A 27,579-nucleotide genomic window follows, 5' to 3' on the forward strand; every position below is an offset into this window, starting at 1 on the left:
GCTGCGCGCCTTCGCGCTGTGTTTTGATTTCTTAAATCTATTACTGTACACCAAGGGCGCGGGCTGCGGAGCCAGACTGCCTGGCTTCAGCCCGGACGACCTTCTTACAGGGCCCTTGAGTTGGGCCGATGACTTCTGTGTGCCTCGGCCACCCCATGGGAACACGGCCGTGATGATGATCAATAGGGCCCGCTTTCTTGTTCGTGGCGAACATGTGATGAGTCCACCTGGTTAACATGTTTAGAAGAGCACCGTATACATAGCACCATCTGTTATTCTTTGATCCTTTTTATAGTTTTTATCCTTCACACTTCTTCTTTGCCTCCTCTCCTCCAGTTTTGTTTATTTGGATAATGCAGAGCTGATGTTGCTGGGGAAAATTTTTTAAAAAAATATCTTTAAAATTGGCAGTGGCCAGCCATAGGTTAGCCTTTGTGGGAATACTTACAATTCTCTAAGACAAGGGCCACATGGTGTCAGATGGCTTAGCCCCTCTCACTAAAAGAGAAAGAGAGAGAGAGGGAGAGGGAGAGAGAGAGAGAGAGAGAGAGAGAGAGAGAGAGAGAGAGACCACAGCTGTACTGTCGGCCCCAACCTGGGGGCTGATCCAGTGAGTGAGGCGGCGCTGCCAGGTCAGTCTTCCCAGCTCAGCTGTATTAGTGGGTGCGCTTGTTAAGATGAATCAGGCTACACACAGGACCTGGTTTATTGGTGGTTGCGAAAGGCACAAATAGGCGGCAGTGCGTGGTAAGCACCCTGGGCACAGTGTCTAACCTGTTCCAGCTGTTTACTGATAGGAATGACTTCCTGCCCTGGACTCCTTGGCATTCTGTGGTGGGTAGTTCTCCCACAAAGGCACCGGCTGGGCTCAGTGAACAGACGGGCAATGCCAGGTGCTCAGTGAGTGCATGTTGCCTGAACAAAGGAACCACTGAGGCCCATGTTCATTTCTCTTCACTCACAGTGCTAGGGACACGGTGCTGGTGCCTGGTATGAGCGTGTGAGTGAGCTAGGCTCCAGGACTGACTGCAATCCTGGGATTAAGGCAGAATTAGGCACTGGGAGACCGCTGTCTACCCGTGGACAAAAGATCTGCCTTTGTGAAGTTTACACTCCATTCAGGAAACCAATGGCAAACAAGCAAACTATATAATAAGTAAGTTAGATAATAGTGGTAACTGCTAAAGAAGAAACAGCAGGAGAGAGCAGAGGGAATTGTGTGTAGAGTGTAACCTTAGATACGTGATCAAGGAAGATTTGGCTGAGATGAGAATGAGGTGAAGACTGCTGGCTTGAGAGGGAACCATGCGGCTATATTGGGACAGAGTGTTCCTGACAGAGTACAGGAAGTGGAAAGGAGCGGGCCTGGTATTCCAGGACCATCAAGGAGGTCAGTGTGGCTGGAGCAGAGTGAGAGGGGAGAGCAGTGGAGATGAGGTCAGAGGTTAAGAGGATGGTACCAGATTACTAGGTGTGGAACCTAGATTACTGAAAGGACTTCAGCTTTGACTTTGAATGAGATGATTCTGTTTTCCATCGGGAGCTCTCTGTGTTCCACCAGTTGCTGGTGGAAATGGGCTTCTTGTGATGTCAGGAGAAAAGGAATTTTCTGAGACTTGCACAGGACAATGGGTGGTATTTATTTGCATGGAATTAAATCCTTGAGTTTCCAAGGTCCCCTCTCCCTCCGTCCCACCATGGAAGAAGTCCAGTTGTGTCTTCAGCAGAGCGAGGATTAGAACTGTTGCCCAGAGTTTCTGTTCCATATTTGCACAGTCCAGTCTAGCATCAGGCTACCTGAGCTTGTGTTCCCAGCTATAGCCCATTCCATGTGGGGTTTCTAGGGCCACATGGCTATTGAGGGAACATGGGCAAGTGCAAGGAAACAGGAGCAAAGCCAGAGGAACAAGAGAGGGCCAAGAGAGAGCACATTTTTTTTTTTTTGTCTGAGGAGTTTAACTTCCTCAAATTCCATGTGCTTGCAGTGGCTCCACCCCTTCTAGTCAATTATCTTTGTTCCAGGCTAGACTGGCAGGCAAGTATTTTCCCTACCTCACCCCAACTTTCCTGCTTGTGTGTTCATCTTTCCTTTGTTGGACCCCTCCCCCCAGGGATCTGCAGGGCATGGAGCAGTGGTTTCCTGGGGAGTGCAAAGTTGCAGCTTCCTAGTAAAGCTGCCCTGATGGCCATGCTTATAATATCTGGCCCTTCTTTTGCTCCTTTCCTATCTACACTAATAAAAGAGAAACATGCAAATTGGTGTCACTCCACTACACCCACCAGGCAATCAGAGCGACTATGCAAATTAACCCAACAAAGATGGCCGTTAATTTGCAGCAGAGAAGCCAAGCCTCACTGCAACCACAGCGGACCAAAGGCCTGGGTCCCGGGTGCCGGAGGAAAACCGGTGCCAGCAGCCAAGGGAAAGAAGGCTTATTGCGCGAATCTTTGTGCAACGGGCTTCTAGTCAATACTAACAAGCCAATTATAACAGTAACAATACAATGTGTTTTTTCAATACCACCAAGCAATTCTCCAAATTCTCAGTGGATTCTGACTGGGTATTCTACAGTTTAACTCATTTCTGACACTGGCTACCTGGAGGTAACATCGGATCCCAGAGGTTAGGGCAGTGATGTTTCTATTTCTCTCTCCCTCTCCCTTCCTCTCTGAAATAAATAAAAATAAGAAAAGGTCAAAACTCAGAACACCAGAGCGTGGAGTAAGGAAAGATTTATTGATTGAGAAAGTGCCAACTGGGAACATGGGAGACTTAATAGTACCTCAACTCCATCTTGCTCATTGGACTGCGTTAAGGGCTTTTAAGGGGTTGGAGGAATACACATGCGGAAGTGATGGTGGGGCAAGTTTTTTGTTGAAGGGGCGTCAGCACTGGATCTTCCTGCACAATGAACCCTTCACTTCGGAAAGGGTTCTGGTGTTCAAGTTCTGGTTTGTGCCTGGCCTTTCTTTTGAGGGAGAGGTTCCTGGTGCAGCAGCTGGAGGTCAAAGTTCTCTCCTCTGCACAAGCTTTGGTTTCAGCTGGTCTCTTTTCTCTGAAAAGTAACTCAGTATCTTGTTAAACAGGATAGGACCATTTTGAGCTGGTTCTGTGATCACACTGATGCCATTTTCTTTGACTCATTCATTAATGAGTATTTATTAGGCTAGAATTTTCTAGGATTCCATGAGAAGTGTCATGTCAGTCTATTAGTAAATATTCATTGATCTGTTTTCTATAATAAACACATTAATTTTGTATCTAGTTTATTAAAAAACGATAATTATTATTTTTCCAAGACTGTATTTTATGTATAACAGCCAAGCTATTATTTAGAAATTAAATCACTGAGACTATAAATAAAAACTGTGTAGGAAGCACTTACTAAATTTGTTGTGATGTGGGTTTTAATTCTAGGCAGCAGGGTTGTCATCTATAATTAGAGACATTGGGATCTAATGGGAAACTGAAAAATGACCCTTAATGTCTCACTTGGATTCTGAATGAGCCATATCTTTCTGAATCAATCATACAATAAGTTAGGACTCAAGGGACCTTAGAGCTATAGATTTGTTCTCACTAGGTATGGAGATTAGGAACCTGTAACTCCAGGCTTATAATGTTAGATGAGTTATTTACTCTCTTTGATCCTCAGTTTCCTTATCTTCAAAACAAGAAAGTTAATATCTCTCTTAAAAGATTATTGGTAGGATAAACTGCGGGGAAAATGTGTACGTTGATGCATATATCTTAACAAAGCACATTGAACAAGTTAAGTACTCAATAAATAGGCACTAATATTATTTTAGATGCTTGAGGAGGTATCTGTAAAATTTTTGAACTTAACTTTAAAATATTGTATTGTAGCATTATAGTATTATGGCACCAGAAGGAATAACTGAAAACATTGTTTCACATTTTAAAATCATATCCTGAAAATATTTTGGGAGTTTTTTGTACTTATATTGTTTTCAAGCTTTTTTGAGATATAATTGATATATAAGATTATATATTTGTAACATTAACTACCCACATTTCATGTACCTACTGCCCACAACAGATTTTTTGCTTATAAAGAAAAGAAAGAACACACATGTTCAAGCTTAATACAAAACTGAAGTTGAGTGAGTCCTCTAGAGGCACGGCCACTTGAATCTCCTTTTCCAGATAATTTTCTTTCTCCTGATCTCATGCAAGTCCCCATGAGGCTTGCATCCAGGGGAGCAATGGACAGCCACAACTCATCCGGGCTAGTCCCCGGAACCTGTCTCCAAGGCCCTCTTTTCTCTGACTTTCTAGTGAGTTGACAGCAGCCCCACCTTGGCTCACTTTTCCCCAGAACGTTTCTAGAGCCAAAGCAGCTCCACCTAGGCGCTCTCTCCTTGCTGCTTCTATCTTAAGCCCTTCCTTGTTTCACTGTCCCCAACTTTAATAAACATACTGTCAAAAACAAAAAACAAACAAGTTGAATAGTAAAAAGGTGCTATTTGGCACTGGGGAGGCAGAGGGTTGCATTCATAGGCAGGAAGGTGAATCACAGAGCTCTGTCAAAGGTGCAGCACTTGGATAAAGAGAAGCAGGTAAAGTTGAGGTGGCTGTTTGTTAGTATACACATTGCATCAGTAGTGGTACCCCCGCCCATGTTTATTATATTGATGTAGCAGCACTCAGGGTTCAGACAGGAGGCAAAAATCTCACCAGTATTGGAACACAGAATATTTCCTTTTCTATACTAAACATTAATGAGGATTTTTAACTAGTAAAAGGAAGTAAAGGGTGGGGGCAGACTGGAGGAGGTCAAAGGAGAAAAAAGGGGGATATATGTAATGTAATACTTTCAACAATAAATAATTATTAAAAATAAATTGGGGCTGATGATAATAGAATTTACCTCATAGGTCTGGAATGAGGATTAAAGGCATGCAGCCATGAGAATGTTTAGAGCAGTGTGCAGCATCGGATTCTAGTTTTATTGACTTTTTTTATGAAACTAATGAAATAGATGTACTTGAAGTTTATTTAGTGAAACTGGAAGATAGTCAAGATCAGATATTAAGTGAAAGAAGGCAGAATGGATCCCATTTTTGAGTATTTGTATATGTGCATGCACACGTACATGTACATATATGTATACATGTAACTTGTTTTTCTTCTTGATGCTTTTAACATTTTTTCTTAAAAAAACTTTTTTTTAAAAAAAGACATGGAAGACACATCTCAGTGCAAAAAACTGAGCACCTTTCAGCCCACCTTTTGTTGGTTCGTGAGGACTTTTCTGGAGTCTTCCCTGAGCAGCAGGGCTCCAAGCCATAGTCATTTTGATGTGACATGGAAGGCAGTGCAGGCTGCTCCCTCTAAAAATAGGCAGAAGGAGTAAACAAAAACAACAAAAAACAAACAAACAACAACAAATAAATAAATAAAAGGAAGTAAGATGGTGAAAGAAGATTTACGCAGTATTGTAGTTGCAAATGCAGAATGTAGTTGTGACCCCAAAAGGCTGAGATTAAGACCTCTTGAAAGAGTGTTACTGAACAGAGGACCTAGCCCTGAGTGGGTCTGTCTACAGGGCTGGTAGTGTGCGGGTTCCTGACTTTGTGCAGAAAAAATTTCACAACGTGAGTCCAGGTGACTATGAGGGAACGTTTATTAAAACTGGGGCCAGCAAAACAAGGAATTGTTTAGCATGGAACAAGCAACAGGAGAGCCTAGGCTGGGCTGCCCTACCTCTCTGGGCAGCCTTAGGAACAGGTTCAGGGGAATTAGCCTGGGACGAGCTGCCGTTGACCATTGTTCCCCTCATTGCAAGTCTCGTGGGGATTCTCAGAGTTTAGGAGATGTGTGCCTGTGAGGGAAGAAGAGAGGGAAGAGGAAAATGGGAATGGAGTGGGCTGCTCCCCAGAGGGAGAGCACTTGCTGGGTACTTTGTCTTGAGGCTTTTATCTCTTTCCAGCTGGTGGGGATCTTATGGGAGGTCTTAGGGGAGGGTTTCAGCAGAATATTCATCCGTTTTCTAGGTGTGTTTCTTCTGGATCGTGGTCTCCACTGATTGGTCAGTGTCAGGGCAGGGGGTTGTTAGTCCTTGCAGCTGGTCCTGGTGTCACATGCCAGGTTTTGCTGCTTTTCTGGGCCTGGAGCTGAAATACAACTGAGGCCCAGATGTTATCTCTAGGAAGGTGACCTTCTGTATCTGCTGTAAGTTGCTCTGCCAGTTTGTTCCTATAGTTTGAAAAAAAACTAAAAACATATATACCTTCTGTATTCATGGGCAATACCCAGGAAAACTAAGTAATTCCCGAAAATAGTCCAAGTCAACACCTTCAATTCCATTTACAGCTAAAGACTAAAGATGATGTTGGGGGAAGCGGGGAGCCAATTTTGGGAGGTAATTAGGTGTGGTTGTTATGAAGATTTGAGCCTGAGCCTTTTTTATTGGTGAGTTTCTAGATATTGAATCACCCTGTTCTACTTGGTACCTAGAGATATACCCTTGCAGATGGAGATTGTCTTATAAATGCAAATGTCCCTTGCAAAAGGGCAGCTTCTACTCAGTTAGCAGAGCTCCCCCTGTGCCTGCTGTTTCTTAAAAACAACCAGCGCAAGATAATGCCCAAGAGTTATGCCCAAGAGTTATATTTTGGGGGCAGCACATTCTGTTCCCCTTCAGCATGGAAATGATTGGAGGCATTCCAGAGACTCTCCTGGGTTCCAAACATTGTTTCCCTGACTTCGCTGTCTACCAGTCACCCACGTGTCCCTTGGTAATAGGAAGCACTCACTTCAGCCCTTAGAGTGACCACTTTCTCTGCCTTTGGTTAAGTGTTTCTGGGAGGGATCATTCTCCCCTTGAGAATGAAGACCTCCAAACTAGCAGATCACACAGATGTTGGGGCAGAAAGCAACAATTCCAGGAGTAGGTTATGAGGTGTATTGGCAAGAGAAGTCACTTCCACTTCTGCTGTTTGATTCCTAGACTTATAATGTGGGTCCAGGAATCAACATGCCACCAGGTGGCTGGGTACCCTCCCCCTCCCCCCTCACACACACACACACACACACACACACACACACACACACACACACACATACCTCACTGGTTAATACTACCATACTGGGGACTTAGTAGGGACTCAGCACTGATCTTTGCTGTTGACTAATTAGACACTTAAAGCTTGCCTCAGCCAGGCCTGCCTTGGAAAGGGGAAGACCATGTTGTTGAGCTCCATCCCTGACACCATAGACATTTTGTTTTGCAGGAGGAAAATGTCATCTCCTCACTGTGCACACAACTCTGGAGAATGGCTGCGGAAAGCACCGCCGGGGCTTTGCATTCTTGGCATGGCCAGAAAGAATGCGCAGAGACACTCAGGGCCCAAGATTTCCTCTCCCAACAGCACTGTGTTACTGAGAAAAACACAGGCCCCTGCAATGAATTAAACCAAATCTAAAATACAGTTTTCTGTGGAAAAACACTAGAAATTTTCATTGACATTAAGAGGTACATTACTGATGCTCCCTCCCTGCCCAGATGATACTGTTGATGAGGTCTAGCATCAGTACGTATACAGGGTGTCCCCCAAAATGTATACATTCTACAACAGCTGATAGCTCAATTTTGAAAATGAAATGTATTTTAATAAACACTGCCTTTATAAGCATTCAAAATGTGTGTATACATATTTGGGGACACCCTGTATATAAAAATAAGAATACAAAACAAAGTATTGCACCTATTCTACATGGGCTTTCTCCTGTACTTATTACAAATGAGAAAGTTGAGTCAATGGCTAAACAAAGTTAACAGTCAAAATTATTTTCATCTTTTTAAAAACAACTCATCTATGCCCTGGCATTGCCCCACTGGCTGTACCCTCTAGGTGACTGTGGCAGTTCTTGGCATCATTTCCACATGTGGCAATGTCCAGAGTCACACAGGAAACCTCTTCCCTCTTATCCCTGTGTAGGACAGAAGTGCAGACACCCTGTCTTCGGAGCTGGCACTGAAAGTCTGATAATTCTACTGGGCTTTTATTGATTTATTTTTTAGCTGACATTTTATTTTATTTTTTAATACATTTTTATTGATTTCAGAGAGGAAGGGAGAGGGAGAGAGAGAGAAACATCAATGATGAGAGAGAATCATTGATTGGCTGCCTCCTGCATGCCCCACACTGGGGATTAAGCCCACAACAAGATATGTGCCCTGACCAGAAATCGAAACCTGGCCTCCTGATTCATAGGCTGACGCTCAACCACTGAGCCACACTGGCAGGGCTAGCTGACATTTTAGAAACTGATAGCTGTGGTAAGTTTGATCAACCTCTAAAAGAGAGGTTGCATCCAGAATATTGGCCTTCCGGTTACTGTTTGAGATGCCTGTTGTTAAAGCTCTGTAGGAGGAGTATACAAATACTTGCTCCTGCCCTGCTCAGATTTTTTAAGAATTGAATTTGAAAATCAAATACAGTATAGTTACATGGTCATTGCAAAAAAGCAGCTCTCAAAGTTTTGGTTTCAGGACCTCTTTATGGTCTTATAAATTATTAGGGACCTCAAAGAGCCTTAATTTAGGTTCCCTCTATTCAGTAATCATATTACACATCTAAAAGGAGAAATTTATTTAAAATAATGATAAGTCAATTCTGTGTTAATACAAGTATATTTTAAAGGAAAACATGTATTTTTCAAAACAAGACTTTAATGAACTAGTGTCACTTTTTTTTTACATTTTTGCAAGTCTTTTCAATATCTGGCTTAAGGAAAGATAGCTGAATTCTCATTCAGTCCGCCATGCAGTCACATAACCTGTAGCCTGGGAAACTCCACTCATCACTTGTGAGAGAATAAAAGTGGGAGAAGCCAACAAAATCTTAATGTTTTTATGATAATAATTTTGACCTTGTGGATTCTCTGAGTGTCTTGGAGCCCCAGGGGTCCTCAAACCACAGAATCACTGTCTTACAGTATTTTCACTTGATATTCCTGTGCATAATTTAGAATGGCTTCAAGTGGTAGCACACACAACACAGTAGATGATATACTAAAAGGGGGCTTATAAATCTAAATTGTTTTCGGTGGAAGTGGAGTTCTTAGAGTGCCACAAATAAAATAATGTCCTGAGGCTGCCACAAGAGGATGGGGTTTCATGTAAAGCTCTACTGATGATGTAAAGTTAAGGGGGTTCCCCTCCAAGGTCCTATCTCAGTCCCTCTCACCATGGAGGAAGTCCAACTGTGTCTTTAGCAGGGCAGGAATAAAGGCCACTGCCCATAGTTTCTGCTCCATATTAAAGTCCAGTCCAGTGCAGCATCCTGTGGGTGGGGTCCGCATGGGCCTGGGTCATGTGGCTGCATAAGGCCACATGGCTATGGAGGAAGAACAGGTGAGCACATGGGCAAGTGCAGGTCACAGAGCAAACAAGAACAAGAACCAAGGCAAGAGAGAGAGAACTCTTTGTCTGGAGATTTTAACTGTTTTTATGCACTTCTGATGGGGTCCAGCCAATTCATTGTTCCTCAGGCTAGGCTGACAAGCAAGCACCTTTGTTGGATCCCTTTCCCCAGCGATCTGCGGGGAGTGGACCGGGGTTTCCCTGGGGAGCGTGAAGCCGCAGCTTCCCGGTGAAGCTGCCCAGATGGCCATGTTTATAATGTCTAGCCTCCCCTTTGCTCTCTTCCTATTATAAATATTAATAAATTAGCTAATTATGATTATAACAGCATCTCAGAAAATGGAAATGAGTATCAGTGGAGCAAAATGCTATAGAAAATTGGGTAATCCAGCAGAGTCTTGGTGAAAACCTCAAATTATCAACAGATAGTTCAGAGGTTTCCTCACTTTATTAACCCTTTTGAATCTTTAAAACATAATATGATCTACACAAAAATATACTCACTAATATATATTTTAAGAAAATATCTACTACATAAAACACATTTAATATTCTTTTTTTTTTCAGACTTAACATATCAGATGATTTGAAAGTTGGCTTTTTCAACACAGACCATGCTACTCAAACGGATTCCAGTGAAATTTTGCCATTAAATGAGCTATGCTCATCTACACAAAAACTAGTGAAGGTAATCTGGATTAATTTGAAACTTCTGGGATGATTTTTAAAAGAATTAGGTCTCTTTAGGTCTCTTTCCTTGGCAGAATTGAAATGATCAAAAATTTAAAAATATTAGCATCTTTTACAAACTGAGTTAGATGACAATTGTGCTTTTAAAAATTATCAATATGAACCACAACTTATATTTATGTCATATTCATGTTGTGTGCATATATATATATATATATATATATATGTATATATATTGTTTAATGAGATGTTTTGTTACTCTCTTTGGAATTCTTTTTACATCTGTGAACATTTGCTATGTATAATACTTTTTAAAAATTGTAGAAGGTAGAAAACAATATAATGAATAACTGTGTTACCCAACATACAGTTTTGTCAAATAGTTCCTTTGGACCCATTTTTTTTTGGGGGGGGGGCTTTTTTGATTGTAAGGAAATAAAGCATATGCCCTAGCGGGTTTGGCTCAGTGGATAGAGCATCAGCCTGCAGACTGAAGGGTCCCGGGTTCCATTCCAGTCAAGGGCACATGCCTGGGAGGTTGTGGGCTCGGTCCCTAGTAGGGGGCTTGCAGGAGGCAGCTGATTAATGATTCTCTCTCATCATTGATGTTTCTATCTCTCTCTCTCTCCCTTCCTCTCTGAAATCAATAAAAATATATTTAAAAACAAACAAACAAACAAACAAAAAGAAATAAAACATTTCATATATATCAGACATCAAGAGTTAATATTAAAATTGCTAGTCAATAAAACTGTCACATGGGGTAGCATACTACTATAAATACTCTTATGTATTTTGTTTCTGTTTTTTCACTTAACAATAGAACTTGAAAATCATTGTATATTTCACAAGTACATCATATTATAAAATGCATAATTTATTTAGCTATCCTTTATTGATGGACATTTTTAAAAAATATATTTTTATTGATTTCAGAGAGATAGGAACATCAATGATGAGAGAGAATCACTAATCGGCTGCCTCCCGGGCATGTGCCTTTGACTGGAATCGAACCAGGGACCCTTCAGTCTACAGGCTGATGCTCTACCCACTGAGCCAAACCAGCTAGGGCATGGACATTTTAAAAACAATGTTTTCATTGATTTCAGAGAGGAAGAGATAAGGGGAGATAGAAGTATCAATGATGAGAGAGAATCATTGATCGGCTACCTCCTGCACACCCCACACTGGGGATTGGGCCTGCAATCCCGTCATATACCCTGACCGGGAATCAAACCATGACCTCCTGGTTCATAGGTCGATGCTCAACCACTAAGCCACGCTGGCCAGACATGTGGTGTAAATTCTTAAAAGTGGAATTTCTGAGTCAGAGGATGTATGCATTAGTCCTTGTAAGGATATTGCCAAACTGTCCTGCATAGAGATTGCACCTATTTGCATTCCCACTAGTAATTTCTGAGGCTGTCCCTTTTCCTATATAATGCCAATTTGTTGTCTTTTTTAATGCCTTCAGGAAAGTTTATAACTGTATTCTTTTGCAACTAGGGATGTCTAAACGACTAAGTTCTGATCAATAGAATTGAGATGGAAATGTTGTGTGGCAGCTTTTGGGCACCTTCTTAAAGACACAGTTCACATGCACTGTCTACCACTTTACTTCTTCCTCCTTCTGCCCACCCCCTTCCTTTTCATTCTTCAGCATCTTCGAGTTGTTGGTTGTGTTTTGGTCATATTGTATCTGAGTTTATAGTCTCCATGGGAGTCTGTGGTTCAGCAGCAGTTTGACTGACCACACCCGGATCCCTGTGCCTCCTTTCTTCAGAACAAGTAGTCTATAAGGGCTGTTTTTTTTTTACTTATTTCTTAATTAAATTTATTATTCAGGAGAGCACACCTGGGCTGATTTTTAAGACAAAGTCATCTCGACTTGTTCCTGCAATTTAAGGAGTTTCTTAAAACTTCACTTGCTCTAGGATATATTTTTAATGATTCCTCAACATACTACCCTTTATAACAGCGGTGGGGAATCTTTTTTCTGCCATGGACCATTTGGATATTTATAACATCATTTGCGGGCCATACAAAATTATCAACTTAAAAATTAGCCTGCTGTATTTGGTCAAACATTTCATTAGCTCACCCCTAATGCCTTGGCAGGGCCAGACCAAATGCTGTATAAGTTGACAGCATGATATAAAGAGAAAGGAATACGAGTCAGTGTCTGTCCAAATCTGGGCCTCCCGAACCATTTGGATATTTATAACATCATTTGCGGGTCATACAAAATTATCAACTTAAAAATTAGCCTGCTGTATTTGGTCAAACATTTCATTAGCTCACCCCTAATGCCTTGGCAGGGCCAGACCAAATGCTGTATAAGTTGACAGCATGATATAAAGAGAAAGGAATACGAGTCAGTGTCTGTCCAAATCTGGGCCTCCCACTTACTGGCCACATAAAGTTAGACTAGTCACTTACTTAACCTCTCGAAGCCTTGATATCTTCACCTGTAAAATGACACCTTGCACAGAGTATGAGGATACTAAAATGAGATTCTTCCCAAGATGCTAGTACCAGGTGTCAAATTCCAAAGTGAGTGTGAGTTAGATCCCATTTGTAGAGTTTACAAAGGAAGTGTTGCACATAAGATCAGTGACTCTTAGCTCTTGAATCAGATCAAGGGTAATAAAAAGGGGATCAGGAGGTGAAGAGGAAAACTTGTTGAAGTGGTTTCTTAAGAAAACACTATTGCTATGATCTTTGTGGGGGAGAGGGTAACAGAGGTGATCTTCCTCAGCTGACAGCGAGTAAGGCAGGCTTCAATGGAACTTGAAGTGTTTGCTGCTATTGTGCTTGATCCGCGTGTAAGGAAGTTAAAGTGGGCTGTGACTAGAAGATGGCACGGCTAAGTTGCGATGAGTCTACACTTCAGAGTGGTTGAGGTGAGGGATGTGTGACTGTTTTCCATGGACCATATGTGGAGAGAGAGAGAGAGAGAGAGAGAGAGAGAGAGAGAGAGATATTAGCTAATGTGGGGTCATTCTGGGTCCTATCCAGAAGAGTGATCTAGAAGGACAGAGGACACCCAATAGCAGGGAGAGGGGAAAGGAGAACTCCAGGTTCATAGGAGCTGAAGAAGGAGTAGCAATGATCACCAGAGTAGAGAAGCATTTGCTTAGGTCAACCTGCATCCACAGGAGAGAGGGTCCTGGCCATGGGAATCTCTAGAGAAGCTATGTCAGTGCCCAAGGGAAGGAAAGTTAGTTCCCCCTACCTGCCAGTCCTGGGTGACCTGCCAGCCACCCCACCAGGGAGGAGTAGCCCTGCTTCTTTATTCCTTCTGCCTTGTCCATGTTGGAGACACAGCAGCTGAGTGTGGGAGGAGAGGTGAGGGAGAGCTCAAGAGTGAATCACACTCTTTTCCTTGAAGACAGGCAGCTGCCAATGACTGTCTTTAGCTTGGAGTACAGGGAGAAGCCTTCTCTATGAGTGAAGTTGAAGTGGTCATGTTAACTCATAGTGGTCATATCCCAAAAGCTACTTTGAGGCTGTGATTTGGGTGATGGTAGGACTTTTTATTCCCAAGGATGAACAAACAGTCATGGAATTGCCTAAAGTTTTCATTCAGGGGCAGATGACCTAGGAATATATTTTAAATGGACTGTGGAAAACAAAAATACATTGGGTTTTTGTGATCACATATCATAATTAGCCCTAGCCGGTTTTGCCCAGTGGTGAGAGCATCATCCGCCCCCCCCACCCCCCCGCTTCCCTCAGTCACATACCTGGGTTACAGGTTCAATCCCTGGCCCCATCAGGGCAGGAGGCAACCAATCGATGTTTCTCTTTGTGTGTCTCTCCTCTTTCCTTCCACTCTCTCTAAAAAAGAAATCAATGGAAACAATATCCTTGGGTGAGGATTAACAATAAAAAACCCAAACAACACCACCAACAAAACCCAAATGGAAACTAATCAATATACTGGTTATATATTTAAGTGGATTCATAACAAATGTGGATTTTGCCCATCTTTTCTGATCCAAAAACCACATCTTGAGAATTATACCTTTGGGTTATGACAGAGGATCATTGCACTTTATTCTGTATGAGAGTAAATTACTAGTGTTACCTAGTGGGACAAGGTGGCCTTGGTTCTAGTCTTTTTATTTTTCTGTTAATCCTCACCCGAGGATATTTTTCCATTGATTTTTTAGAGAGAGTGAAAGAGAAAGACAGAGAGAGAGAAACATGGATGTGAGGGAGACACATCGATTGGTGGTCTCCCACAAGCGCCCAGAACAGGACCAGAGCCAGAGATTGAGCCTGCAACTGAGGACCCTTCAGTCTGCAGCTCTATCCACTGAGCAAAGCTGGCTAGGGCGGCGCTAGTCTTCTTGAAGGAAAGATTTCAATCAAGGGACAAAGTATAGAAAAGCAAGCATGAATTTACTGACCACAGCAAAAAATATACTTAGGACAGTGAAAGAAGGAAGGGCATAGAAGAAGCTACGGGAGAGCCTAGGCTGGGCTGCCTTGGCTCGCTGGGAAGTCCGAGAAAAGGGGGCCTTGGAGACAGGTTCAGGGGGCTAGCGTGGGATGAGCTGCTGCTGCCCATTGCTCCCCTGATTTCAAGTCTTGTGGGGTCCCTTGAAGTTTAGGAGATACATACCTGTAGGAGAAGGAGAGGGGGAAGGAATGGCACAGTGTTCCCCCTGAGAGAGAGCACGCTGGGACCTTCATTTTCAGGGGTTTTAAAGGCTGGGCGTTTAGGGGAGGTCCTAGGGGTGGAGCAATAGAATATTCGTCAGCTTTATGCTGTTGTATCAATAGGAGATTTATTCTCTTAATTTGTTTGTCCTTGGGTGTGGTTGGCAGATGGCACTTAATTGGGTTTCTCTTATTGAGTTTCCCTGAGTAGGGTGATTTAACCCTCTGGTTGGGAAGAAGTATCCTTGGTTTAGGGAAGATAGGATTTACTAGGTGGCTGCAAACTGCTGTTTAATTATCTTAGTTTCCCTATTCCACTTGTCCCAGAATTTTCCTAGTCTCTTATTATGTTATAGCACTAGGAACCTCTTCTCCCTTATTCCATTAGTAGATTAATTGGAATTCCCAATATAAAGAGTATTTGACAGATCTTAAAAGGCAGGACAATCCCCTGACCAGGTACCCAGGTTATATGCCCAGAACCAGGCATGGCGTCACAATCCTTTACTCCCTACAATAATTATGTTTTTCTATTTTTAGATTATTAGATCCCTTCAGGTAGATTTTGGGTTCCTGAAACAATTGCTTCAGTTGAAGTTTGAGGACCGTATTAAAGAGGAGTCTTTCAATCTCTTCGCTGTTCTACATGACAGGATCCTAACAGTCGAAAGACATTATCAACAGGTAGAATTTCTCTAATTTCCTTTGTGTTGTTTTTTTTTTGTTTGTTTGTTTCATTACCTTTGTTTTGTGTGTGGACTGATCTTGTGCTTAGACATGTATGTACTACAATTTTGAACTTAGCAATTTTTGAGGGCAACATAATTTTATATGTCGCATCCCATATAATAGCTTCACAGAGCTACATATAGCTGTGTAATACATGTAGCTTTACCATGTGTCAGGAACTTTTCTAAGTACTCTGTATACAAATTTATTTATTCCTCACATTAATCTTATGAAGTAAGCATTATTATTATCCCTCTTTTATAGATGAGGAAACTGAGGCACAGAAATGTTAATTAACTTGCTCAGGATCACCAGTTTGGGTTCTAGGCCAGACAGCTTGATGATTTGAGATTTGACTCAGCCACAATTTTATATGATCTTGTTTGTGCTTTAACGGCTCATTGGAGATAAGGCATGAAAACTGCTGCTTTGAGGAATTTCTTAAAATCTATGGTCAGATTAGCACACTTATCTGTCATTATGAATAGGCATCCCTCTTATTTATCTGTTATAAAACAAAAATCCCATCTTCATCTATTTTTTTGTGTGTTTTTTAAATTTTCTGATAAATGATTTTGTTTATTTTTTTAATTTTATCTTTATTGTTCAAAGTATTACAGATGTTCCTCTTTTTACCCCTTCTACCCCCTCCCTCTAACCACTCCCCCAGGCCTTCACTCACTGCTCTCCATCTATTGTTGACCACACCATCCTAAGTACCATACTAAGCCTTTTAAGCACAAGTCCCTTAACAATCCTAAAATGGAAATACTTTTATCCCTGATCTACAAATATGGAAACTGAGCTACCAAGGTTAAGTAACTTGCTTAAGGGCAGACAGATAATAGTAAATGGCACAATGATATTGAAATCTAATTCTGCCTGATTCTAAACTCTATCATTGTTTACAGTCCATGCTGGAATCAGAGATGGTATCTTTCATTGTTATCCTAATAGAGCTGGTTAAATTATTTGATTAATCAGAAAATAAGTAGTTTATGGATTAGTGACTCTAGATTTTTTTTTTACATGAGTTTGTCTCATTCAAAAAGTAGAAGGAGCAAAAGAGGATATGAATTGATAATAGATTTTACTACTTTTAAAAAAATATGTTTTTATTGATTTCTAGAGAGAGAGAGGAAGGGAGAGGGATAGATAGAAACATCATGAGATGAGACACATCATCATTCAGCTGCCTCCTGCACGCCCCCTACTGGGCATAGAGTCTGCATCCCTGGCATGTGCTCTGACAGGGAATCAACCCATGACCTCTTGCTTCCTAGTTCAAGACTCAACTGCTGACCCATACTGGCTGGGCAGATTTCACTACTTTTAAAAGCTATTATAGGAAAACATGAAAAAGACTTTGATATGTAAAATGAAATAAAATCTTCAGATTATCCAGAGGGACGCTATTGCTTTTGGTTAAGTGTAAGTAAAAATGGAATGTGCTATAAGAGCTATAGCATAAAAGAAATAGTAATAAAATGAAGTTCTTAAGAGACTGTGATGATTTGAATGATTTTATACTGAGCTCCTCCCTAGTAGGTGTGAGAGTTTTTTTGGAAATACATAATGGTGCTCTCTGTACTTATTTCTGGTTTGCAGAATGAAGAATTAATAAGAAAATGTTGCCATCAGCAGTTGGCAGATGCCATAGCTGTAGTCCGAGGAATGTACAAGGTAGGTCTTAGGGTGGTCCTGGGCAAGACCAGCTTTATATCTTGGAAGTGCATATAGTGGGGCTTACTTTGACTTCCCAGTCTGAGTTATGTCAATGTAAAAAAGTTCAAACCTGTAGGTAGTTTTTATAAGGGTTTATTTGAGCAAAACTGATGACATATGCCAGGGAAGTAAGATCTCAAATGCTCTGCAGCATAACAGTTTTGCAACTTCATTGCATTTATTGGAGGTGAGAAAAAGCAAGGTGGGGATTGGATTGCAGGATAGTTAACGAGATTATGTGCTTTCTTGAGGATGATTAAAGTTTACTTCAAAGGTGTGTTAACCTAAATGCACAGAAACAATGGACAGAGCTTGCTTAAGTTATAAAAGCCTGGGGCATGACTACCCGCTATGACCTGCCCAGTTAGGAATTTATGATTAGATCACCCTGTGAGGTTACTTTCCATGAAACCCCTTTTGTTGTCCAGTTTTTACCTTTGAAGATCTGTTGTCTCAATTTTCAGGCTCCTGAAGAGGGATTAGGCCTAAGATTGTTCATGTTCACATTAAATTTAACAAAACAACACTTTATGGTAGCAGGTAAAACTTTTCAGAGACTGGAGAATTCCAATCTGTTATCCAAAGTGCCTGGACAGGTGATGAAGTAATCCAGATTGCGTGGTGAGCACGCAGCTGGACAGAAGCAGGTCAGATGGTCTTAAGAGAGAGTTCATTGGTCCATAGTAAATCCCAGTGAACAGTCTCTGACTCTTGATGGAGTAACTTTTCTAATGACACGGACACTGTCTGCCAGACTAGTGCGTTACTCCCCTACGTAATGGAAAAATCATAATTTTCAATGATCACTTTTTAGGTTTAGTAAAGACCTTGTACCTCTTATGGTAGTTATTAATCTTTTCTTTCATTTCAATATGATTCTATAAAGAAACATTTATTTACAGCAAATTGTGCATTTCTCATAGCACAACACATTTGTGTTTAATTATATAATTGCTTGTTATAAATCTCTGTTCTGTGCCAGACTGTAAGCCTTATGAGGGCCAGATGTGGTCTGTCTTACTCACTGCTGTGCCCTGCCTCTTAGCAGTGTGCCTGGTATGTAATTAGCAATCAGCTCAAAATGGCATATAGGCCTTGATTGCCCAATTTGCCCTCTGGTCTCATACTCTTACGGAACTTCCATATGTACATATGTAATAAACCTGGCTATTTTCTCTTAAATAACTTAAGAAGAATTGCAAAATGAATGGACGGTTGCCTATATTTGTGGCAGATGCTGGTCACTCAACAGTAATTTTCCCTCCTCCATTTATTTATTTATTTATTTAGTTAGTTAGTTAGTTAGTTAAATCTTTATTGTTGAAAATAATACATATGTCCCCCCTTTTCCCCCATTGATCCCTACCCCCACCCCACCCCCACCCCCCCCTTTGGTTGATCACCTTTATCCCCCCTCCCCTCCTTCCCCTCCCTTCCCTTTGAGATTCTGCACTCTGAATCTCCTTTTTTTTTTTTTTTTAATTAGCAGAAGCCCTTCTTACTGTACAAGACAAAATGCTAGATCATTTCTTTCCCATCTTCCTTTTCAGCTATGGTACACTCATGGGCAAAGTCAGTTGTCCGTGGACCTGAAGGTAAGTTGGCTGTGACATTTGGGAGCAGGTTGTTTTCTCTCATTAAAGGAGACTCATGGGAGGAAATACCCTTCTTTTTCTTTGTGTGACCTTGTTACATCTCCTTCTGATGCTTGGAATTGATGCAGCCAACCTAAAACCAAGGACTGAGACATTCACACCAACAAGCAATTTCTTAAATACATTTGTGGGATAGATGACTTGTTTGGATGTGCTAAGGATGGCAGAGTGGAAGACTGCTCTGTCAACATTCTCTGAGTCTGTGCCCAATTGTGTTTCCAAAGACGGCCTTGACACTACCTTCCCGCACCTGCTCTTCTGCAATGCTACCTTGCTCCTCCCCCACCAGAGGTGGAGCATAACTCCCCTCCCCAGAATCCCGCTGGACCCAGTGACTTGTCCTAAGCACAGAATGTGGAGGAAGAGATGCTGCACGACTTGGGAGGCCACGTTGCAAGAAGCCTTGCAAATGCATTCGTATACCTTTGGAATGTTTGCTCTCTGGATTCCCCTCTCTGATTCCAGCCACCATGGTGTGAGAATCTCTAGCTATTTTGAGGGTCTACATGGGGGTGCTGGGTGCACAGGCCCAGCTGAGTCCAGCTTTTAAGTCATCCAGCCTCCAACCATTCATTTTTCCCATCCAGACATTATGAAGCAGAGAGAAGCCATCTGCGGTGCCCGCCCTAATCCCCTGACCCACAGTGTTCATGAACATAATAAATAGTTGTTTAAGCTGATAGGTTTGGGGAGATGTGTTATGCAGCAATAAATAGATAGTTGGAGCAGTATCCTTACATTCACACCAACAAGCAGTGTCTTAAGTACATTTGTTGGATAGATTATTCTCTAATGGTTCTGGCAGAACAGTTACAGCATTGTGATTGACAGCATGATGTAAGTTTTAGAAAAAGGACTCCGGAGTCAGACCACATGGGTTCAAATCCTGACCCTGCACTTAATTGCTATGTGACCTCAGGCAAAGTATTGACTCTCTCTGCCTCAGTTTCCTTATCTGTCAAATGAGGATCACAAAAGTACCTGCCTGATAGGCCTGTTCTGAGGATGAAATGAATTGATCTTTGTGGAGCACTTAAAGAGTGCCTGGCACATGATATTCCATTATTAGCGTTTGTTAAATAAACACTTTCACATATTCATAGTACTCCTTGGTGTTGGTATCTTTTTCTGTCCCTTAATTATTCTATCTTAGTTTTTAAGTGTGTAGCTTTCTGTCTCTTGACTGCAGATTTCAGATATGATAAAGTGCCCTTAAGACATCTGTCATTATTATCAAATTTTATTATCGAACCTTATGATATTGGCACTTTGGGAGCCAAAAAGGTCAAATGTCAGCAATTTCATAAAAGTGATGACAGCAAGCATACTTACTTTATATCTACTCTTACAGGGAATGAATACAGTGTTTCAACATTATGCATAATACTTGCTGTAGATACTCTCTGGCTATTTCTTTTGCTAAGAGACTTTTAAAGAAAATCATGACTACATTTCCATTTTATGAAATGTGAGTTTTATGCAGCTACTAAGAGGCCATATGATTTTTTTCTTAACCTATTTATAATTAATAATGTGGTGAAATGAATTGATTTTTTAATGTTAAATCAACCTTTCTTGGTATAAGCCCAACTTAGTCATAATATGCCTTTTTTTATTAATTTTTAAAATTGATTTTAGAAAGAGAAAAAAAGGGAGAGGGAGAAAGAGAGAGAAACATCAGTTTGGTGTTCCACTTATTTATGCATTCATTGGTTGATAATTGTATGTGCCCTGACTCCAAAACCTTGGTGTGTGGGGACAATGCTGACAATGCTCTAACCAACTGAGCTACCTGGCCAGGGCTTTAAACACACACACACACACACACACACACACACACACACACACACACAAACTTTGAGTTTAATGTGTTAATATTTTGCTTAGGATATTTTAAATCTACATTTATTAGTGAGGTCACTGCACTTTTTCCCCCCATTCTTTATTGGGTTTGTTGTCAGGGTTCTGGCAGCTTCACAAAATGAGCTGGGAATGTTATGCCCATTTTGTTCCTTGGGAGCATTTGTGTAAGATTAAAAATTTTTCTGCCAGAGGAGTCAGCTGGGCCTGGAGAGATTTATTGATTGACATAGTTTGGACTTATTCAATTTCCTTAAAGGTTATAAGACTATTTGGGTTTTCTATTCCTTTTGATTTAGATATACTGAGACATTTGTCCAGGGCCTTGTCTGTTTCATTTAAACTCAAAAATTTGTTGGAATAAAGGCTTAATAATATATGCCTTGTTGCTGTCCTATGTTTAAAACCCACTCCATATTTATTATTACTATTTTATCCATTTTCACTGACTTTTTAAATATCTCTTATGCTTTTTTATGACTAGGAATTCTATTTGACTCTCTATGCTTGGTTGTTTAATTTTTGTTTTTATGGCTCTTATTCTTTGCTCATAATTTCAGTGTGGTTATTTCTAAAAACATTTTTAAATATTTTTGATTTATATTCTGTGTTTCACAATTTCCATAACTTCCATCTTTGAGGGTCTGATAATGCTGGCTGTCATTCATAATATGTATTTTACTTTTGGGTTTCATGATTTTTGTGAACTCATATTTTTGTGGGAATTTCTTGGAGGCCTGGAATAGAAGTGAGTTATAGTTTAGAGAATATTTATATTTGCCTTTGTGAGACTCCTGAATCTGTAACCATTTTAAGCTAATCCTCAACCTGAGGTATTTTAAACCACCCAGAGGAATGAAATTGGGCTGCAAAACTTTGTGGGCCATCTTATGCTTATAAAACTCAAGAGATATTTCCTTCCCTATATTTGGACCCAGGTTTCCAACAGGCAATTTCACTTTCAGTGGAGTAGGAGGGGTACAGCATCCAAGGTGTTTACTTCTAGTTTGTTTTTATATCGAAAGGGTGGCCCTTAGGTATCTCAGTCTTACTTAGAACTGACATGCTGAGGAGGACCTGAGTAATTTTTCTTCTCTGTGCCTGTAAAGAGATGTAAACTAAAGTTGAAATTTACTTGGTTTAGTAATGCTCGAAGGCCAGTTTCTGTCAATGTTCATACTTCCCTGGATTTCTACATCCACTTAATTTTGGCCTTAGCATCCCTTACTTTGTCAGCTTCTAGGCGCATTTTACTTATCTTACCCAGAATTTTTGTTGTTTACAGTGGGAGGGTAAATCAGAGTTCCATGAATTTTTGAACATGCTTTCGTAGTCTTTTGTCTTCAACAATTTCTGAAATACTGATATACTTCTAATGTGAATCTAATATTCTAAAAATGTGGCTAAGTGACTTTGGTTCTTTATGTATACTTTTTGTACTTATAGGAGTAGAAAGTCCTAAAATGATTTCAGTGCTTTATAGTCATCAGTTTTTCATACTAATATGTGCTGGTTAAGTATGCTTAGCCAACAGTATACTAGTTGTGGTTAGTTGGTTTATCTACTTTAAGAATTGGTTTAATGACACAAAAGTGATTATTTGAATCCTTGCTTTGGCTTTTTAGCATGACCTCAGACAACCTCCCTAATCCTGGCCACCCAGTTTGTTAATTAAGGCTTAGTCATAAGAAAGAACAGAAGAGTATTGAAAAAAACAACCAAAGTGTACACTTTTGGTTAAGATGTAACTTTGGGGTGCAGGCTAGAAGAGGTCAATGGGGAAAAACAGGGACATCTGTAATACTTTCAACAATAAAGGTAAGTTTAAAAAAAAAAAGATGTAATGTTGATTGCGTGAATAACTCTCTGCTGCCCCCTAGAGTCCTGTTAAGGATACAGGTACTCGTACTTTTTCAGCTATGGAGCAATCCATTTAACTTTAAAAGCAATTTCTTGTGTGGTATTATAATATTTACATTTATAGGTAAAAGAAAATATTTTTCTAGAAATGTATCAATTTAGATTCAAATAAGATAACAGAAAATATTCTAGGTATTTCAAACAAGGATTTAATAAAGGGATTTAAGAGCTTATAAAAATCTCTTGGAAAGACGGGAAGAGTAAAAGTCAGGGAGAATGTTGCTAGCTTTCAAATTAATAACCAATTTTCCAACATCATTCAGTGAATATCTTTTCCTTTTTTATTGAGTTATGATGTTTTTCTCATGTTTAAAGGTAAGTCGAGTTGGGCATATTAAAATTTTTAAGAGTTTACTGAGCACAAAGCTATTTGAATCTGGCAATGCCCAGGGGAAGTGGCCAGGAGTGCTCCACAAATAGGAGCTATGGGAAGGACTTACATAGAGAAAAGGTGGGAGCAAAGCAAGGGAACTTTGACTGGCAGGAGCTTGAGTGTTTACCTTATTTGGGAAAGCCTAGGTGCCTGTTTGTGATTGGTTGCCCTTAGTTTTTCATTTCTTAACTTTAAGGCCTTTACTGGCTTTGGCTTGGTTAGGCTGCTAAGGTACTAGAACCACCTCAGCCTAACGGCCTCCTCATCATATAGCAACAAGGTTTATCTCAAGGCTACTTGTGCTATTCTGTTGCTCTCTGTTAACATGATCTATGCAGTGTTGTGACCCTCCATTGCATTTTTGTATTTAATATTTTTAGAATTATAATATGTTTTGTTTTAGAATTATAACATTTTAATATCAAATAAGTTTAGGTCTTTTTTCATTATGTCTCTCAAAAATATCTTTGCTTTTTAAAAATATATATATTTTTTTATTGATTTCAGAGAGGAAGGGAAAAGGAGAGAGAATCATTGATTGGCAGCCTCCTGCATGCCTCCTACTGCAAACTGAGCCCACAACCTGGGCATGTTCTCTGACCAGGAATCAAATTGTGACCTCCTGGTTCATAGGTCGAAACTCAGCCACTGAGCCACACCAGCTCGGCATATCTTTGCTTTTTTATTCTTCCAGATAAACTTATTTTTTTTACTTCCACTTAAAATATCCCTCCCTTGGCATCTTAAAAATATATATTTATTAACTTTTAGAGAGAGAGGAAGGCAGATGATGAATATTTGGCGAGCTGAAGGAAGATGGGAGGAAGACAAGGAAGTGTTCTATTTGGCAGTATAGAGCAGCGGTTCTCAACCTGTGGGTCATGACCCCTTTGGCGGTCGAACGATCCTTTCACAGGGGTCGCCTAAGACCATCCTGCATATCAGATATTTACATTGCGATTCATAACAGTAGCAACATTACAGTGATGAAGTAGCAACGAAAACAATTTTATGGTTGGGTCACAACATGAGGAACTAACTGTATTTAAAGGGCCAGAAGGTTGAGAACCACTGGTCTAGAGGCATAGAGTCCAAGGTCAAGTCAGTCAACTGTAAGTGGTTGGGTATGTCTGGAAGGCGAGAGGGCTGGAGAAAGTGGTGAGAAGTGACACAGGAAAGTGAAGCTAAGGAATTAATATTTTATCTTGAAGACATCAAAGACTTCTAAGCAGTTTTCACAACATGCTCAGATTTGCAAACTTGAAAGATAAATATTCGGAGCAGTGATGACACTTAATAAATAACTCCCTGCTTTCCCACCCAGGTTCTGGGCCACTTGAAAAATAAAATAAAATAAATAAAGATCATCTGTTTCACTGATAAAATAGGCTACTCAGCGCCAAACCCCAGAATCGGGCCGACTTGACTCCCATCACAGGCAGCAGTGGCGGGGCAGGTCTCTTCCTGCCAGGACAGGGCACGTGCTCCTGCAGTGCTTATCCCAAAAAGAAGGGAAAAGAGGGGATGGCCAGGATGTGACCAACTTTCTTCTTTCAAGATCATAATCAGATAATTGAGTGGAGGATATCAGTCCATGTGGAAGGAAAACAGTATTCCTAGATTTTTCTTTTTCTCTTAATTCACTGAATTTAACCATTTAGTCTATGATCAACTAAGTGTGTGTCTGGGCCCTGGGGGAGAGGGCTTTCCCAAACCAACCACTACTCCTTTGGGAATCCTGCGACCCTTGGTGCCCCGAAGGCTCAGCCTGGGGTTAAAAGAGTAAATTATTTACATTTAACGACTAAGTCACTTTGTATCCAACACAGAGTTTACTTCCTAGTCGATTTCTCACCCCAGATTATGTTCAGCTATGTTGTCTACCAAGAGGTTTTGCCTAGTAGAATGGGATGGGCCAACATATGTGTGGCTTTTTGTTTTCATTCAGGAGGGATATCTCAGCTATATTGTAGGCCAGGAATCTCAGTCCCACACCAGACACACAGCCCAGGGTTCCAGAGCTGGGAAGAGAAGATCCTGTACCTTTGGGCTGTACAAACCATCGGGGATAATGTCTGAGTGACACAGAGGCTGCTGGAGAGCGAGGCAGTCCCTCTTAAAGGGCCAGCACATGAACTTACACAGTCCAGCTCCCTCTGAACTCCAGTGCTGGGCAGTGGCATTGGAGGAACCAGGGACATATGGGGAAAAACTGGATTGTCTGTACTGGGGCAGGAGCTCTGGGGGTGGCTCTCTCCCAAATGGAGGTGCTCGCAGGTGTCTTGTTCCTGTGCTGAAACCTCCCCTGTCCCAGAGCTGACTGGCAGCCATATCTGAGTTTCCATCAGTGTGCCTCACACTGTTCGCTCCCCCCTGGTGATTCCCTGAGACCTTACCCCATCCAACTTGCAGTCCTACCCAAGCTGCTTGCAGCAGCTTTTCTGTATGAATGGCCTGTCCTGGCTCAGGCTTCAGACTTTCCTAAAATGTCTTAAACAAACATCAGCTGTTATCAGCATGCCATATACCTATTAATAAGAGGCCTAAGACCCAGCGCTAGCTCCATCCTGCCTTGCTTCACAGCTTGGCCTTGCTGGCCACTTCTAAGCCCAATACAAACAGCAGCCATCTGCAGATAGCTTGGCAGCTCCTGCCAGGTGGCCCCAGGCAGTGGCTGACTTTGCATCTCTCAGGAGGCCCCAAAGCCAGTGCACCAGGAAGACAACTTCAGAACATACCAGATTACAACTCTGCTTATCCACAAGCGACACACTCAAGGGGAAGACTCAGTGAGCACGCAAGCCCCACTGAAGCAAGTCCTGCTCCATAGCGGTGTCTCCTGCACAGCTGCTCTTCCACTGTAGTTATAGCTGGTCCTCACAGCCAATTGGCCTGTAGGTCAACTCCTCCCAGTGGCACCAACAGCAATCAAGGCTCAACTACAACAAGCTGGTGCACACAGCCTACACAAGGGGGCACCTAGAGTGCCCAGCTCAGGTGACTGGGACGGCTGAGCCACTGGGCCCTACTACATACACAAGGCCACTCTACTAATTCCAGGAGACATAACAGCTCTACATAATATATGGAAACAAACACAGGGAAGCAGCAAAAATGTGGAGCCAAAGAAACATGTCACAAATGAAAGAATGGAAGAAATCTCCAGAAAGAGAAATAAATGAAGTGGAAGCAAGCAAACTACTGGATACGGAGTTCAAAACAATGGTTATAAGGATGCTGAAGGAATTTAATGAGAGCTTTAAGGGACTTTGTGAGACTTTTAAGGATCTTAGAATTTCAAAGACATAAAAAAGGAACAGTCAGAAATGAAGCATACACTAACTGAGATATAGAATAATTTACAGGGATTCAACAGTACATTAGAGGATTCCAAGAATCAAATCAACAATTTGGAATATGAGGAAGCAAAAAACACCCAATCTTAACAGCAAAAAGAAAAAATATTCCAAAAATGTGAAAATAGCGTAAGGAGTCTTTGGGACAACTTCAAGGGTACCAACATTAGCATTAGGGGGGTGCCAGAAGAAGAAGAGAGAAAGCAAGATATTTAAAACCTCTTTGAAGAAATAATATTAGAAAACTTCCCCTACCTGATGAAAGCAATAGATTACAAGTCCAGGAAGCAAAGAGAGTCCCAAACAAGAGGAACCTAAAGAGACCTACACCAAGACACATTATAATTATAATGCCAATGATTAAAGACAAAGATAGAATCTTAAAAGCAGCAAGAGAAAAGCAGCTAGTAACCTATAAGGGAGTACCCATACCGATGTCAGCTCATTTCTCAACAGAAACTTTGAAGGCCAGAAGCGAGTGGCAAGAAATATTCAAAGTGATGAATAGCAAGGACCTACAACCAAGATTACCCTACCCAGCAAAGCTATCATTAAAAATTGAAGGTCAGATAAAGAGCTTCACAGACAAGAAAAAGTTAAAGGAGTTCATCACCACCAAACCAGTATTACATGAAATGTCAAAGGGTATTCTTTAAGAAAAGGAAGAAAAAGAAAAAGAAGAAAAGATTTTTTAAAATGAACAATAAAATGGCAATAAATACATATCAACAATTTAATCTAAAAATCAAAATAAATGAACAAGTAATCTAATGAACAAAACTGATAAGTAAAATAAAACCAGTCATGGAAACATGGAACAGACTGACAAATCTCAGAGGGGAGAGGAGGAGAGGCATGGGGAGAGATTAACAAAAGATCTTATATGCAAAGATCTTAGAAACCCTTGGCCTGGCCTGTGCCCTCCAGGAACCTTTGGGGGATGTCGGACTGCTGGTTTCAGCCCGATCCCCATAGGCCAGGCTAAGGGGGCCCACCAGTGCATGAATCCATCTGCCCCCTAATGGTCAGTGCACATTACAGCTACTCACCGAACAGTCAAACGGTTGAACGGTCAGACACTTAGCATATTAGGCTTTTATATATATACTAGAGGCCCGGTGCACAAAAATTTATGCACTCGGCGGGGGGCGGGGGGGAGATTCCCTCAGCCCGGCCTGTGCCCTCTCTCAGTCTGGGGCCCCTCAGGGGGT

At 41.1% G+C, this 27,579-nt stretch overlaps 1 protein-coding gene across 1 annotated transcript in view; it reads left to right on the plus strand.

The window, feature by feature from the left end:
* LOC102256196 (chromosome unknown open reading frame, human C10orf67) overlaps positions 1 to 27,579 on the plus strand; it is a 104,929-nt gene that overhangs the window by 261 nt on the left and 77,089 nt on the right. Inside the window, exons 2-5 of the mRNA XM_014539383.1 lie at positions 9,960 to 10,080; positions 15,291 to 15,434; positions 17,088 to 17,162; positions 18,755 to 18,799. Coding sequence (XP_014394869.1) covers positions 9,960 to 10,080; positions 15,291 to 15,434; positions 17,088 to 17,162; positions 18,755 to 18,799 — 385 coding nt within the window. The remainder of the gene's footprint in view (positions 1 to 9,959; positions 10,081 to 15,290; positions 15,435 to 17,087; positions 17,163 to 18,754; positions 18,800 to 27,579) is intronic.

This window comes from Myotis brandtii, unplaced genomic scaffold (genome assembly GCF_000412655.1).
Source record: "Myotis brandtii unplaced genomic scaffold, ASM41265v1 scaffold215, whole genome shotgun sequence".
Classification (NCBI taxonomy): domain Eukaryota; kingdom Metazoa; phylum Chordata; class Mammalia; order Chiroptera; family Vespertilionidae; genus Myotis; species Myotis brandtii.